This window comes from Coturnix japonica, chromosome W (genome assembly GCF_054131305.1).
Source record: "Coturnix japonica strain WE chromosome W, WE-NBRP24, whole genome shotgun sequence".
NCBI classification, from domain to species: domain Eukaryota; kingdom Metazoa; phylum Chordata; class Aves; order Galliformes; family Phasianidae; genus Coturnix; species Coturnix japonica.
This window is the reverse complement of record NC_140701.1, coordinates 4640156-4657163: the sequence shown is the minus strand read 5'-3', so window position 1 is coordinate 4657163 and position 17008 is coordinate 4640156. Positions and strand designations below refer to the sequence as shown.

The 17008-nt window shown below is 36.0% G+C and overlaps 1 protein-coding gene and 1 long non-coding RNA gene across 2 annotated transcripts; both read right to left on the bottom strand.

The window, feature by feature from the left end:
- Positions 1-194: 194 nt before the first annotated feature.
- On the bottom strand, positions 195-8603 carry LOC146754321 (kinesin-like protein KIF20B). The gene is made up of 8 exons (XM_085527520.1): positions 8511-8603; positions 7697-7964; positions 7141-7202; positions 6843-6914; positions 5428-5623; positions 1787-2990; positions 1208-1346; positions 195-478 (listed from the first exon to the last, which is right to left on the bottom strand). The coding sequence occupies exons 1-8, from the start codon at positions 8601-8603 to the stop codon at positions 323-325; spliced, it is 2190 nt and encodes a 729-aa protein (XP_085383646.1). The 3' UTR covers positions 195-322.
- Positions 8604-9120: 517 nt separating this feature from the next.
- On the bottom strand, positions 9121-13178 carry LOC146754320 (uncharacterized). Its single transcript, XR_014938894.1, has 5 exons — positions 12985-13178; positions 12221-12332; positions 11697-11768; positions 11089-11235; positions 9121-9283 (listed from the first exon to the last, which is right to left on the bottom strand). It is a non-coding gene; the product is annotated as an uncharacterized LOC146754320 (long non-coding RNA).
- Positions 13179-17008: the final 3830 nt, after the last annotated feature.

Sequence of the window (17008 nt, the reverse complement as noted above, 5' to 3'; positions counted from 1 at the left end):
CAGAATCTTTAAGACAGCCTAGAATTAATAAGTTTTTCATATAGCATAAATAAGGACTCAAGCTGATAAAAAGAGTTTATGGTAAGACATTTCAATTAACATATCGTGATGTCACTCAACAAGATCAGGTTACATGCATGTATTACATATGTATTTACTATGCAGATTATTGTATTTAAAGCAATCTGCCAGTGCTCTGTAGTGACTAATTATTTGAATATCTTTCATGGTCTACCACTAATTTCAGTTGGCCACTTTCATTTTGCTCCAATTTTTTTTTTTTTTTTGACCTTTTTCCTGTTGCTTGGAAAACCTGCATCATTCATTTAATAAAAATTAAGAGCAAGAAAAATACCTGTTTATGTTGTTGGATAGTATAGTCTTTATAATCCAGCTCATCCTTAAACTGGTTATTAATCCTTTCAAGTTCATCCATCCTGTTCCTGAGGGATTCCTCCACAGAACGCATCGTGGACACCTGTAATGTAAGCACAGCTCACGGTTCATTAAAAGACTTCTGTAATCCAACCTGGCCAAATACTTCTTTGTTAAATAAAGAGGAATTCACAAACAAGTGCTGAGTAGGAAAATGACAGCAAGTGCAAGGTTACCAAGGAAGACATGAATTCATTTTTAAGCTTCAATTTTCCACCCCAAGCACACCCAATAAACTTTCAGACTAAGATCCTGCAAAATGGGTTTTAAAATATCTACTTGTTTAATAATTAAATTTTAACTATTAACATCACTGAAGCTGAAATTGAAGAAAAAAAATATACATGCTTATATTAAAGAGCCTCTGGAAATTAGTCTATTTCTCTTCAAGTAAATAGCATTCTTCTTCCCAGTTATCAGCGTTTTTTCACAAGACTTAGGTTTTAAGCTTCGGAGTTACCACGGATACCAATGGCAAGTCACCAGTAACGTAGAGATAATAACAAGTCCCCTCCAGAGGCAGATTAGCTATTCTCTTCACAAACCTTATTCCAGACTACCAACCAACTTTACTTTCCTCTGTTCATTATCTATGCGAAACCATGTTTTAACTTCTGGTCCCCTCTAGAGCTTCAATGGCAACTTTACCTAAGATTTGCTGCTACCCACACTAGTGTGAAATTTCCAGCTTCATAGTTAAAGTTTGAGAAGTTTTAACAGCAGAAAGCCAAGCATAATCTTACAGAAAAAAATATCTCAGTTGACTACAAACCTCGCTTTGTACTTGCTGAATTTGTTTCTCGGCATCAGAATGTTTGTCTTTTAGATCTGCATACTCTTCTTCTTTCCTCTGCAAATCTTTTTTCAAATTCAGTACAAGGGCAGAACTCTCAGAAAGAATATTTTCTAGCCTTATGTTAAAAATAAAGACACAAAGAACATTACTGTTACACATCTCATGGAAACAGCAATTACAGCTTCATCCATGCCCTGCCTGTTGGTTTCTATTTGTAAATAGACTCTTAAATCTATCTAGACCAGTGACAAGATTTAAACAATTACTTTTGAATTTCAGCTTGCTTCTCATAATCAGATTCTGAAGCAATAAATTATTCAGATGCTATTCTGAGGGATGTACAACAAAACCACCAGCAATCCCCATATTATTCTTTATTTCCTTGCACACTCCTGTTTTCCCTTGGAACTCAAGTAGCATACCAAAGCATCCTAAAGTAGTAGTTTGGCCATTGATAAGCATGCAAATGCATTAAGTCGAAGGGATGTTCCCATTAACTATTTTTAACTCTAGTTCATTCTCAAAGGGCTCTAAGTTAACTCAGTGGTTACTTACGATTCTATACGTTGCACTTTCTCCATTTCACTCTTTTCCTTTTCCCGAAGAGAATGTTTCATCTGCTCCAAGCTGTTTTTCAGCTGCAAAACTTCTTGAATCAGATTTGCTTCTTTGCTACTTAAGTCTTCAAACTTTTTGTCTGCATTTGCAGACTTCTCCTGCAGAGTTGCTGTAACTGTCTCTAGATTAACAATAATAGATCCTTTTTCTTTAAGTAATTCATTGAGTTTTGACACACTGTCTTCCATTGCCTTGGAAGCCTCCAGGAGATACTCAAGCTCTTTTATTTTTACCTCACAGTTGGCAACTTCCTCCTGAAATTGTGCAATCACTCTCTGATCTTCTGCAGTCTTTTCTTCAAACTCCTGAGTTTTCTTTTCTATTTGCTCATGTAACTGATTCACAAGATCATCTTCCTGACTAGTCTGAGTTGTAATCTCACATAGCTTCATTACAAGTTGACGATTATGATTTTCAGCATTATTCAGTCCTGCCTTTAGGTTTTCATTGTCTTGAAGCAGTGCTTTGATGTGCTGACTTTTTTGTGAGGAAACATCAACAATATTTCTGCATACTTCCCAAATCCTTTCAAGACTATAGTTAAAGGAGAGGTCCTGCACAAGATCTGAGATGGAAGAAGTCTGTGACTGAATGCATGCAGAACTAATTTGAGATGTCCCTGGCTCATCTTTTTCAGAGTCTGAGGAATCCTTTACACTGACAAAGTCAGTACCGATGGCATGAAACTCTAAGTGACATTTGTATAATTCATCTAATTTGGTCCGCATTTCTTTTACTTGTGACACTTTACCAATTATATATTCTTTGGCAAATTCTATGTTGTTAGTTAGTTGGGCATTTTTGTTTTCTAGTGTCATATTTATAGATTTCTGTTCATCCAGTTCAGAAGCAATTTCCCGATAGTCAGCTTGACCCTGCAGAATTTGTTCACGGAGGGCATCAGCTGTTTCTTCAGAAAAAGAAAGCTCAATACGCAGGCTTGTTACCTGCTTACTGAAATCTTCTTTTTTATTTTTTTCTCTTCTGCATTGTTCTTCAAGCACAGTTAAATGACGTTCCAAGATTTCAGTTCTTTCCCTCAGTGCTAGTACTTCCTTTCGGTACGCGGAGCACTTTTGTTTCATGTGTTCAATTGTCTTTTGCTCTACAGTGTTCTTTTTCATTCTCTCATTTACAACTACTGTAAAACAAACAAACAAACAAACCAAAAAAAAAAAGGGGAAAAGGAATGTAGCTCAGATTGATTAAAATAATTATTACATAGCAGTTCACAACACCAAGTAGCAACTTCTAAGTGAAACACTGTCGTAATATGCAAGCCATGCCCTCACATCACATAGTATTTGATACTAGTGAAGGAATTAAAGTCCTCTGAACACGTAATCAGGTGCCTCAGATTTCTATACAGAATTAACAGCAAAAGGTTTTCAGTCTGGAAGAACACTTTTACCATGGCACTACTCAAACCTTCCACTCCACACCAGTAGAAAATCTAATTAGATTTAAGAAACATGGGAACGAGATAGATAATTCACAGCTATATTTTTTCTATCTTCCGTGCTTCAGCAATCCCTATAAGGCAGCCAGGAATCACTCCATCTACATCTAAATGGTAGATAAACAGTTCTCTAAGAAATTTCATTCAAACTCACAGTCCTCTTACTTTCAAAAGAAAGATAAAACCCTGGACAAGTTGATCACTTAAGTGTTGATATCTGTCTCTCTTATTCAGTTGATCTCTAAACAAAATATGAGGATTCCTACTTCTGTCCACACTTACTCTTTTGCATATAAAGTTCACTCATAAAGTTGTACAAATTTGCAGATTCAAGTTTCCATAAATATTCCATTAGCTTGGGGCTGTTTTTTTCTTTAACTGGTGAGCAATTAGCTAAAATCACATGCATTTTCTTTCTATCAAAAGCGACTTCTGCTGTATTTCATCATTGCTTTAGAATCCAGTTATGTCCATTCCATAATATGCATACTTTAAGTATTAAAAAAAATAAATATAAGTCAAGACTTACTAGGGATTGGGTCACCACAACAATATATTCAATGGTGATTCTTGTACAGTCCTTTTATTACTACAATGCAGAATTTTATAGTGCCCACGTGCAGCCTGCATTACATACAGATTCACATATACTGCATGGAAACAGCCTCTTAACTCATCTAAGGAGTTTTATATACAGCCCTCAACTGATTTAAAAGTCATACTGAAGAAACAGCAGTGGCATATTCCACCCCAAACCAGGTTTTGGGTTTTGACTGCTCACCCAGCAACACTAGTGAGGGGAATATGATTTATAAGTAATCTAAACACTTTATGCTGAAAACAACAAGCAAGTACTAAAGCAAGATAAATAAGACTAGGGAGAAGATGTGTAATGTTCAGTCTAGAAGCTCCTTACACAGGAAGTAGGGAAAAAGCATTATTACAGAGCATAGGAAACAAGACCTAAAAGCTCAGAGAATGGTGTAAATACCCTGAACTTGAAGCTGAGATAACCTAGCATCTCCTAAAACACTTTTGCTCGTGCTACTTATATAACTAATTCTACAAAAGAACCAGCACAACATACCTGTGCTCATTGTTCTACTGTGTATATTTAACACAGCTAAAGAATATATATTAAGCAGTTTTTGAAATTGGACGCTATTAATACACACAAATAGAAGAAAATTTTAACATGATTGAATACTCAGTACTTCTTAACCGAAAACTTCATGCTGACATTGTGACTACCAGCTACCCATTTTAATTCCTATGTGGAGCATTGCTGTCATTAATTTTTAAATGAGAGCTTTGGTCATATGATTAGAACAAACCCACTACTATTTGGAGTATGGAGGAGTCCACATCCCTCCCTCAGTCTCTGGTAAGATGCTTATATGTGATGCCATTCAGTGGTCACAATAGGATTCAATATTTATGCCAAATAAAGGCAGCAGGGACAAATCATCCAAGAACAGCATCTCATCCAAAGAAGGCCTTGACTTTCTCCCTTGCACATATTTTGCAAGAGGAATACAAGAAAGGAAGGGACTACAGCTAAGGTTTAGATTTTCCCTTCTACATTGTATATGCCTTCCGTAATTCTAGGAACACTGATGCTCAGCTGTGCCCAGAAGTGAAGTTAAATGCATCAGAGCTTATCCAAACCATTTTGCTCAAATATTGCCCATGAGCGAGCAATTAGCAGGTCGTCAACAATTTTGATAGTTGCTTCAGGAAACAAACAAACAAACAAAAAAAAGTACTTGAGCAGCTGATGCTACTCAGAAGATCAGCAACAGCAGTTGAAACAATCCTAAAGAAACTGCTTTAAAACTATTACCAAATCTGCAAGTGCATCAACAGATGAGGAAAAAGCAGCAAAAAGGAAAAAAATAGTGCAAAAAACTTTTATTATTAAGCATTCAAAAATGAACAGCATAGGACCTTCTGAAAAAGGGATATTTACATAACAGTTACTTCTATTTACAGTTTAACACAGTGGCTTTTCTCCTTATACCATAAGGTACGCGCTTCACAGCCTTTTGCTTCCTATCCGGAATAGGAAGCAATTTATAGTTTTGGAAGACACCCTGTTCAACGATGGAAGAAACTGTACCTTTCTTTGGAGGTGGCTCTTCCACAGTAGGCTTATCTTCATCAGAACTGTGCTTTCTTCCCACTTCCAACTCAGTTTTCTCTTGTTTCAGTGCTTTAACTGAAAGCACTGAAAATTGGCTGCTTTCAGTTCCTTTATTAGTGTTCTCTTCTGCCGGTTCTGCTTTAATGGTAGTTAAATGGTAGGTAGTCTTTTCCTGTATTGATATAAGATCAGTTACATTGAAGCTTAAGAAAAGGAGCACTTAAGTCTCAGTAATCTTCTGTAGGCAAATATTTACACAAAACCATACAGCTAAAATATTTACCTGGTGACTCTATAGACATCAGTTACAAATCTCAATAGCAGACAGAACAAGTACACCTTCAGATAATGACAAGTGCAATAGTCGATAGAGTATACAAGGGAAAGCAAGAGCCTAGCAGGTTACAAAGTAAAAGACTTGCACACAATCAAGAGTTTACCAGTTTATCAAAGAATTTCCTGTTTCCAAGAAGTCAACAAAATTACAAACATGGTCAAAAAGCAAATGGTCAGCTCTCATACAAGTTCATCACATCACACTTCTGCTAAGCTGCTAAAATCACTTTCATCGTGACAGATATAATCCAACCTTAAAGCTTAGTCAGCTCTGTCACGCATATTTTAGATTGTGTCCTTGACCACAAGTGAAGCTTCCTTACTTACAAGATGACGATTGTTAAGCCATGCTGGCACTGCCAAGGACTGATTATTCATCTTTAGTAGCTTATGAAAAGAAAAGCTTCAGAAGTGTTCAGGCCACACAATCTTACAGATAGAGTTGGAGCCTTGTTCTTGGAAGAAGTAATAGGTGAGAACATGACTACTCATCACAGTCAGCTTTAATACCATGGAAATACTAAGTTGCAGTGATGCAGACAGTCAAAGACTAAGAAGGGTCAAGTTGCTAAGCTTACAAGGTTAGAGATCTGAGTGACAGAATTAACTATAAATGTTTTCAGAGCTACTTCAGGCTACCAAACATCAAAAAATGAACAAAAACCACCAGAAGTGGTATGCACACATACTTAATCAAGCTAGTCTTCACATATTCAGTAGCTTGCAGTACATTAGTCAGGATAAAGTTTTATGGACTGCATAGAACGTGGAGATATCCTGACCATTCATACTCGTACTTCCAGCTCTACTCAACATACTTTTACTGTTGCTCTTCCTCTGATGTAGGAGTGTGAGGCAGGAGTTAGTGGAACACGCTGATATTTTTGTTGTTTGTGTTAACAACAACTACCTTCAGATAAATTTGAATTGTTTACAATTTCAAGCGAGTACCAGCTACATACAGAAAATCAGTTTTCCAAAAATGTGTTGATTACAAGCATAGAATTAGTGTTTTTCTTTTTTTGTATATGGCTACGGAGATGTGTAAAACTCACATAATCTTTTACTTTTTCTTCTAAATGAGATTTTAAGTCTTGTAGCTCTGTAATAATGTCATCTTTCTGCACCTTGATTGAGATTGGAAATAAAAAATAAAAAAAATTCAGTCATCAGTTTCTAATGTAGTGTTAAGTAGCTGAATTACACAATGCATTAAAGGCAAATTCAGTTAAGCTAAGCTCGGTAAGAAATCTATTAATTGAGCCTACTGGAATAGCATTTTAAGCTACCACAAGTTGGTATTAATTAATTAATTAATTAAAACAATTTTACACAACATCTTGATAAAGTTACCTCAGTTGATTCTTTAAGTTGCTCAACAGACTCATCCAATTTAATCATCTGCATTTCAAAGTCTGTAACACACAGAAAAGGTTGTATTACATAAGTAACCAATAGATAGTTTATTAAGTAATCAATTTTTCCAGATATTCTAATGTTTAGGTAGCTTTTGAACAGATTAATTAATTTGCATGTGGTCTTCACTTATTTGGAGTGATTTAAAAGTTTTCTATATTTCTTGGAACGAAAACATTGCATCAACAAGACATAAAGAAGAGTAGAGATTACTATATAAAAGTAAAAATCAAGATATAGACATTTAACCCCATACTTACAAAAGCGTAAAGCTGCTAGTTGCAGTTTAAAGGAGAGGGGAAAAAAAAAAAAGAAATAACCAAAAACCGTGGAATTGCTGAACCTGAATATACACAAGGAACAAACTATCATTTATCTACAGGCTATGGTTCCAAAGGTAGAACATCTCCTCTAATTCCTACTCAAACTGGTTATTTCTATTTTAGATTAATGAACTATTTCTGTCTTCTACCTTTCACATCGCATAACTCACCTTTGTTCTTCTGCATCAGCTCTTCTTCAGTTTTAAGTAGTTTGGTGTTTTTCTCTGTTAGCTCTTCTTTGGTCTCCATCAGTTCAAAGTTAGTTTTCTCCAGCTGCTTTTCAAACCAGCCAGTATCTTCCTTCGGGTCCTCCAGGGATACAATGGAACTATGTGCTGCCTCAGCTTGCTCTTTAATATCCATGACATCATAATGCACAGAATCAAGAATGCCCTCAGGATCAACACAGGTGTCAGGCACTATGCTATGTTCTCCACCCTGAAACGTAATTTATAATCAGTTAAAACTGGTGAATAGCTGACTACATAATAGCTGTTATTTCTACACATAGTCTGGATAGCCACTATGAACACAGCCATACAAGAAGTTTTTAATTTCAGCTTCAAAACCCACCTCACAAATTCACATACAACATGACAGTGATTCATATGGGGGGAAGATAAGTGGCATTCTAGTAACAGCTAATATATTTTATAGTATTTGATGTTTGGTCACTACTTAAACCAGTTTTCAAGAAATTACAAAAGAGTTATTGCAGACTCCAATCCTGCTTTTAACCTCAAGAGTTTCACTAGGCCAACAATGTACAAGAACTGCCACTTCATGCAGCCATAGATTTCTGCTTTTTTTATGTTTTGAGTTTCCAGTTGCATTCAATGCAACTGATCATCATCTTTTCAGTTCTTTGTCTTGCAGCGCCACATCACCCTCATAGGCTGCTCCCTCTACTTTCACACTTAACCTCTTTCAGATAAGGCCACAATCCAAGGGCACACATCCATCAATTGTGCTTCAAACACAAACTCTCAGCACTTCAAAGTTTTCCATCAAGACTGTAGCACTGATCTGACAGCTTAACTTCTTCAGTGTTATATCATAGCACTCACTCCTACCCATTCCGCTTAACCCCCATTTTCCCACTGAAGCATCTGATGGCCATAACACAGCTTTTCAAACTCTTTACTGCTCCACTTCTTTTGTCAACACTTGAACTGGACAATATTCAAAATTACAACAGCAGCAACATATGGGGTAGCTGGATTTGCTTTCCTACATGGGATCATATTTTGAGAAGAGAGAAAAATTAAGTAAATAGCATAAAATCTCCTCCAGATGTAACAAGTTGCTTCTTGTTAGGTTGAATACTTTTTAGGAATGAGATTCTCAGAAGATGCTTCTGCCCTCACACCCCAAAGAAACACAAAGACCCCAGTAGAGATTTTTAGAAAACTCTGTAGGAAAATTAAGCTCAACTAAAACACTAAATTAAAAATCCTGACTGCTGTATGGAGACAAACACCCAGATTCACTACAGATACTACACAAATAGATTCATATTCTTAGAAGAACAGATTTTCTTCTTTAAATGCAAATCATAAGTACTGATCAACAAAATAGACTACAACATACTCACTTTTTGTGCAATAGCTGAGAATCTTAGCACATTGAGTGTTTCTTCATAGGTTGAAGCACACTGGCTGATGTTTGCTAACATGTGTATCTTCCCTTTTCCACTGAAGAATCCCTGAAGAAAGTGTGTTAACTTACTTTCACGAAACGGTATGTGCTGCTGCACCCTTTGAAGACAAAAACCACAACAAATCCCATTAGCAGAAGTGAACAGCTTCATTTCAATGTGAGAGCTATCCAAGTGGAAGACAACACATTAATAACTGCACTAGTCTTTAAATCATTTTGAGTTGTGGGTTGTTTAGAATTTAATCTTTTTGCTAGTTTGCAGACAGGTTGTATGATTGTTCCAGCTACTATGCAGCCATTATCTTCTTAGACAACCCACGAGAACATTTAAAACAAAAAGTACATTCAACATCCAGCCTAAGATAGGTCATACAGCCTCACGTTAGCTTAAATTCTCTCTCACCTTTCTCTTTCCCTTACCACATCTGGCAAACTGACCTATCTACTTAAAAAAAAACAGTACCCAACAAAATCAGAGATAACCACTCTCTCAGTATATTGTCTCTAGGAAAGGACAATAGTAAATACTTTGGAAATAAAGAAGCATATACTTATCACAACATCTCTGGTGTTTCCTAAACCAAGGTTAAGTCACTGAATCAAACAGCTGGTGATGTACAGAAAATTAGGAGAGAACTCCTAAAGCGTGACTAAACACACTGTTCTCTAGTGAGGTTACCTGCTGGACTCTTTACAGCTACTGAATTCTGCCAACAGAGCTAAAAGCTTCACATAGCTACGCTCCTGTCACAACACACGTGACCCATAAGTAGCTTTAGTGCAGGAGTGGTAAATGAGTTCTTATTTTAAAGAAAATTACTATCAAAGTCATCACTACATTTCCCCCATATTGTTAAAATTTCAAGTGATCAGGACCAACAAATAAAACAGTTCTGAATAAATCAAAGCACTTTAAGCAGCAGCTAATTTTAAGGAATCCTTCTTCCCTAGAAAGGACAGACAGATAAGAGACTAATCCAGTAGCAAGGCCTATTTTCATCTACTTTTAAGCATAACAGAATTTGAATAGGCTACCAGGCACAGTGTGGCATTTCATGAACACAGAGCTCACCTAATCTTCGGGACAGAAAGACACCTTCAAATGAGAATCAGCAGAGAATTCTGCAATTATATCCAGCTGTGACTGTAAATAAATACTACATTGTTTAAAATACAGAAAGCTCTGTCTGCACTCATTTAGAGCACAACCTCAGACAGAAGTAGCAAGCAGGCTTTCTTCTCTCTGAATTTGGTTAGCTAGATCAGAAAGAATGATGAAGTTGCATCAAGGTTTGGAAAAAAAAAATATATATGTATATATGTAATTATATATATCTATATGTATATATGTAATTATATATATCTATATATAATTTTTCTTTTCCAAATTATATATATATAATATATATATTCTGACCATGTCTCTTGGCTAGGACAAAGCACAGCAATATCCCTGAGGAAAACTGTTACAGCAGAACTAAATGATAAATGCAACTAACTAACAAAGGAGGAAAAGGTCTAACATTTCACACATTTAAAGTGAAAATAGTGAAAACAAATTTTATAATCTGCCCCAGGACTTGTTTGAGAAGGCAAGGCCAGAAAAAAAAACCCAAAAAAACCACAACGCTAATTTGCTTAAGTCTATGATAACACATTCAGAAATTTAGAACTGGAATGGTTTTATTTGAAAAAACAAACAAACAAACAAAAAACAACAACAAAAAGAAGGGAAGTTTATAGATCACTTTCTTAGATCATTAAGTCTTCACACATCTGCAGAAGCCTACAGATAGTTTTCACTCATAACATAGTTTCGTACTCTGCATTTTAAACAATAGTTTAAACATTGTACATGATATCTGAAATCTACAACTAGTTTACAGTTTGTACAAGGACTTACTTTGACTGCTGACTGATCTTGAGTGCACTAATACACTTGCTTAGAGTTAGGAGAGATGCATTGATATTTCCACTCTCTTTCAGTCTGTCACCTTCATTGCACGTCTTGGTATTCCTTTCTGAACCAGCAAGATCACACAGTGATAATCTGAAGGCAGATAAGGAAAATTAAGTTTTCTTGCCTTTGAATGTACATTGATTATTATCATTTCCAACACAACCACTCCTCCTAGAGGAACAATTTCTTGAACCCTTTCATGCTTTTTAATGTTGCTTTCCTAGTGAAGTTGCACACTACTTCCTGCCAAACTCTTTTCCAACACAGCTTCCATTTTTCTGCCATATTCTTCCTTCTGAGGATTTACATTAGTTCAGAAGTTGAGTGAGAAGGATAAAGGAACACTGTGTGGAACAGTGGGCACAAGATATAGAACAGCATTACAACTTGATGGTTTAGTACTGCATAATGACAGGAAATGGGGAACCACCACTCATACAGGAGGCTGTATCAGGGAACCTAGTGTCCGTAGCCCAATATCAATACATCAATACTGAAAGTAACTGACAATTTCATCCTAAAAGAAGAAGGGAACTCTGCTCTGAACTTACTCATTGACTCGTGTCACTCGTGGCATTTCAAGGTCTTCAATTCTTAGTACCTTAATTGTAAATATACTGTGGCTAAAAGGAGAAATGAAGCAAGGTCAATAGCCAGAAATACACACATTTTCTAAAATCTGTAACATCTGTTCAAAACACTGCTGGATTTATTCCAGATTCAATTAACAATAATTCTACTAGATGCATTAAACCTTTTAAAGAGACATTCCGTCTTGGTTTATTTTGCTTTTCTTCCCCCTCATGAACCACCATTACTTACATGGAAGAAGGCTTAGTTGTTTTGTTGAGAGTTTTTGATAAAACACTTAGCTTTTGTATGCACTTATCTGCTTGAAGGACTAATCCTTCTAGTTCAAAGCACTAGAATCACAAACTGTCACAAAATATCACATGGAACACTAGATATCAAGCCTTTTTAAAGCCTCTTCCCCGAAAAAAAGCCATAAACAATATTTTCATTCATCCCTCTTCCCCACACTATGTTACACCCAATGTTAGTGAAAGTTTCCCACCTTCAGCTGGAGCAAGTATTTAGCTTTGTGCTTGCAAAACTCCGGTGTTTCTGTCCCAGTTTAAAAAGTCTGAAAGCTTCTTTAGAATTAGAAATCTGAACCCACTGCAAACCTTTCAAAAGAAGGAAAAGTGATTTTTGCAAGCTTCGCTAGCAAAAGAGAAAGTGAACAAGAAATAAGGTATACAAACTAAGAACATTTAGTTAAGACAATAAAATACTTCATTAACTCTGCCTCAAACATACGACAAGCTGATGGCAGATAAGACTAAGATTCTTCCTCCCACAGAAAAGGGCAAGGTATAGTATAGCACAACAGTTTATCCTACCAGTATACTAAAGTATGTTCCATCCAAATTAAGCAAGCAGCCTTAGTACTGAAAGTACAAAAGCTAAGTTCTTAAACTACAGAAGCCGAAAGTTTGTATTCATTGGTGCAGAAGTCAATCTGAGAAGTTTTTTGTTTTAGCTTGTAGTTTTTATTGGGGATGGGTTATCTGGATTTTGTCTGCATTATAACGACTGTATGGCTCTCATTTTCAAGGATGATGAAGGCAGTGGAGTTCACACAGGCTTTATGGGCAAAGTACAGGAATAAGGAGAATACTGTTGAAGATGCAGATACGTACATGTAGCTTGTTGCCTTCACATTCAAGCAGACACTTCTAGAGCTACACTGAACACATTTAAGAGTTTTCTATCTCAGAAGAAACATGTCACACTATTCCATGACAAGCTTGGCAGTTTGCAAAGTATTCTAGTTACCTTTTACGTAAGAATATCCCTTGATGTCTTGAGCAAGGCAAAGTGTCCTTTTTTTTCTGTCATTTGATAAAGGAGCCAGTAAATCATAAAAACATTCATTGTAAATCTCAAAAAATGAAACCCAGAGAACTTCACAAAATCATCTATAGATAATCTGCTAAGTTGGTCTGATCCTTCTGAGAGATTTTCTGCACCTGCAAAGTAGAAAATATTACAAGTCAATGTAGAGACAGTAAAACTAGCTGCATTTAAAAATAAGTAATAGTTAAGCTTACAGCTTAAAACTTTTCCCAGAACATAAACACAGAGAATCCCCACCTCTCATACAAACACCAAGTATCTGGAAGTCAAGACGCTTGCCCTACACATTTGCAAAGACACGCCTGCTATAAAGCTTGCTTTTTCACTTCCAAAACCCAATCTAACATCTATAGTTGGGTTAGAAATATTCAGAACTCTTCAGTCTTTACAATATAGAGAACTGAACTAGTAAGGACACTTCGTTCTGACTTTTTAGGGAAAAAAAAGTATTTAGTGAGTTCTTAAGTGCCCTAAAGGCCTGTCGGAAAACCACTAGGGATCTTATCACAAATCATACTCTTTTTCTTTGTTTTACTTTCACCTCATAAAACCAGGTAATGATAGATGTCCCAGTAGTCTCCTAGCCATTTTATTCCTTCTGTTTTCTGCCCAGATGTCCTGCCCATTATTCCGTTCTGTTACAAATAAAAGCTAAATAATCCTTTTATTATCAGCATTAGCCAAAAAAGCCAGTCGTTGACCTTACAGAAGCTTTTCTAATTGCTACTGTTTAATATAAAACATACCCTTAGAATCAGCTGGGGATTTGTCATTAGTGCTGTTGTGATGGTCTACCTACGAAAGAAAACAGAGACTTTAGGATTTATTATTGATGTACAGCACCAATACACCACTGGTTGCTTTTATTCATTTATTTATTTATTTATTTATTTATTTATTTTAAAAGCAGCTGTATTGCTCTACCAGAAAACAATACAGTATAGTTCCAAGGTGCCAACACAAAAATCCTGGCTACACATTTTGACAAGTTTCACCTTACTACTCATTTCTGACAATTCCTTTACTATAAGATCTGATGCATTTCAGCTTCCTGATTCAGAAAGAAAAAGAACAAATAGGGAGAGAATCCCCAACAGGAAAAGGAGTTATTTAATAAGATGATTTTCAATAGCCCATTTATAATCTGCATTTTACCCTTCACGAATCTTGGACTCCTGAAATATTTTTCTTATTGGGATTTTCTTAATTCAGGACTTCCATATCCTATGGCTTATTAGGTCAACTCTCAGAAAAGGAAGTTAAGGTAGAATACTTGATCACTTAATGTAGATAAGCAGCTTATTATTTCTTAACTCAGGCTATCAAAGTGTTACACAAATGAAGTTATGACTAAATTTTGTAAATATAATATTTTTAAGTAGTTTGGTCATAGAAAATACAGAATAGCTCCCAACATGTAGATCTCATGATGTTCATAGATGTATACTCAGTTCCCAGGCTTCAGGTTGTGTTGCTTTTTTATAGAGCACAAAAGTAGAAAGAAATTCTCATCTACTGAAGAGGAGGAATCTCACCTACCAGATACAGTATGCTTAGAAGTAAAACTTTTAACATAGAAGTTTTCATCTACATGACACTCACCCAGATCTGGCTTTGTATAGTCAGCAAAGCTTGTACCTACTTAGCTTATAAGGTCAAGTATTTTACCTAGGAACACGGGTCTTGAAACTAGAGGAGGCACCTATATCGCACGATCACATCTTAACTCTCTAATGGAGTAGGATGAGATCAGCATATAGCTGTTCACTGCATTTTCTTTCCACATACTCACTAAACCTAGAACAGTTTTACACATCTTTGGTTCATGTAGAAGACAGGTGTTGTTTTTCCCTGAAATACTTAAATATCATTGGAGCCAGACTTCATACTCAGCTGTGCTCTTGAAATAATTCAGAAGGAATTTTACTGCCACCTGCCTTTCACACTGTGAAGTCCACACTTAACCACCTCATCAGTAAGATCAAGTTAACATACTCCACAACTAAAATACCCCAGTGTGGTGTAGCACACCACTAATAAGATGCTTCATTCTTTTTCAGCAGGAACAGAAAGACAAATAGAAAACTGTGTGTAAATACAGAACCCTCTTTCATTACAGAATGGAAAGGATAACACTGAACTATCACAAGATGCATGTACTCATCATTTCTTTATAAAGTAGTTTCCTACCTCTTTTGTCAGACGAAGCAACGAATTTTTAAGAGCAATTTCTTCTCTCACTTTGTCATTAGTCAGTTTTACGTAATCTCTCCACCGAATAGGTTTCAGATCCATTTTTGTGTATAGCCTTCCTCCAACAGTTTTAAACAACATATCCATCGTCCTTGGCAAAATACCAACATCATCTTCTGTCCCTGTAAGCAATACACAAAAGAAGGGCCAGGTTACTATTGTAAGCAACATATAAACATAAATGAAGACAAAGATAACTGATTCTAATCTCAAAGTATACACAAAGAATTTAGAGGCCAGTTACAGTCTGAAGCAATGTTTGCAGTGTTACTAGACTGTTCCCTGAAAAATACTGGCTTTAAGCAACAGCTCACATCCCATTCCTTAGACATTACAGGGCATCACTTTAAAACAGCCAGAATATTCTGCATAAGCTTAGCCTTAAGAAGAAAAAATAACCCACAGCAAACTCCCACATTTAACAGACGTGCAGATTTTCAACTGTTTACCAGGCTCCCTTCCCGCTCTGAAACAACCCTGAAATAACAACCAGAGTGATGTCTCTGCTACAACATTCCCTTCGTCCCACAAACCCTATTTAGAAATATCTACAAGTCTCATAAAAACTGTTAGAGTAACTCAGCTCCTTTGCCATTGCCTTTTCTTGGAGCACACAACTACCTCCACATCTTGCCTACTTCACGCCTTAGTTTTTCCACTGTCACTAAATACCAAGCAAGCTTCAGTGTTTTAAAGTCAGTCATGAACACAAGAGAGGACAATACGCAGAAGAATTTCTATAGTGCTGTATGGAAGGTGCATAGAAAGATAATTTTTGAACATACTACCCTGTTGATTCTTAATATTTAAGTCCTAAAAAGGTATTACTATGGGAAAGTCTTCAGCTCCACGCATATAAAACTATTGGAAATACATAGTAACAGAACACTAAATAACAGAAATAAGGGGAACTTGTTTCCTGTGAACCCAATCGTTTCATTTGTTATGACAATATTAAACATAAAAAACAACTGCTCCCAGCCAGAAAGGAGATTGATGTATTATTTCTGTACTACTAAAGCTCAGGGAACACAATCTTCTATGCTGCTGTTATTACTAAAATCAGAAATTTGAAAAAAGATTGAAATACCTTGATCAAATGTTTCAGAATGTTTAATTTCTGCCTACAATAAATCAAACAAACTCAGACATACTTTGCCTTCAAATAAAGAACAGCATTTAAGATGCACGCATTTATAGTAGGAACAAAAACCAAAGTTATTGTAGTGTATGCTGTCTTACACACTTGTAAATTTAGTAATATTTGTTATGGAAGAAGACGACTTTTCAAGGCTACTAGTATTCAAAAGAAGGCAACGTACAAGGCCTGTTGAGTAACTAGGTAAGAAGTCATAACATCTCTCTCTTCTAGAAGTAGTTCTCACTTTAAGAAATTAATTCAAGGAAAAAGCATTTCTGCTCATACCTTGGAATGTGTAAGTTTTCCCAGCATTTGTAACGCCATACGTAAAAACAAGGCAATTACATCCTTCTAAGAACTCTTTCACTGGTTGCTTCACAGTACCTTCAAAGAATTCTTCTTGAGTTGCTTCAGGTCCAAACACCCGAATGTTACCAAGAAGCTGGTTAATCTCTTTATTTTGTTTAAGCAATATTTAGGTACTCGTAAGGAGTCAGATACACGTTGATAATTCTAAAGACAGTTAAGAAAAACTTGTTTGCTTTATAT

Coding starts and splice junctions, on each gene's coding strand:
- LOC146754321 (XM_085527520.1), bottom strand. CDS start 8,603: ATGGGTAGGAGTGAGTGCTATGATATAACACTGAAGAAGTTAAGCTGT. Junction 7,203..7,696: donor GCTGATGCAGAAGAACAAAG/GTGAGTTATGCG, acceptor TGTGTGTTACAG/ACTTTGAAATGCAGATGATT. Junction 6,915..7,140: donor AACTTAAAGAATCAACTGAG/GTAACTTTATCA, acceptor ATCTCAATCAAG/GTGCAGAAAGATGACATTAT.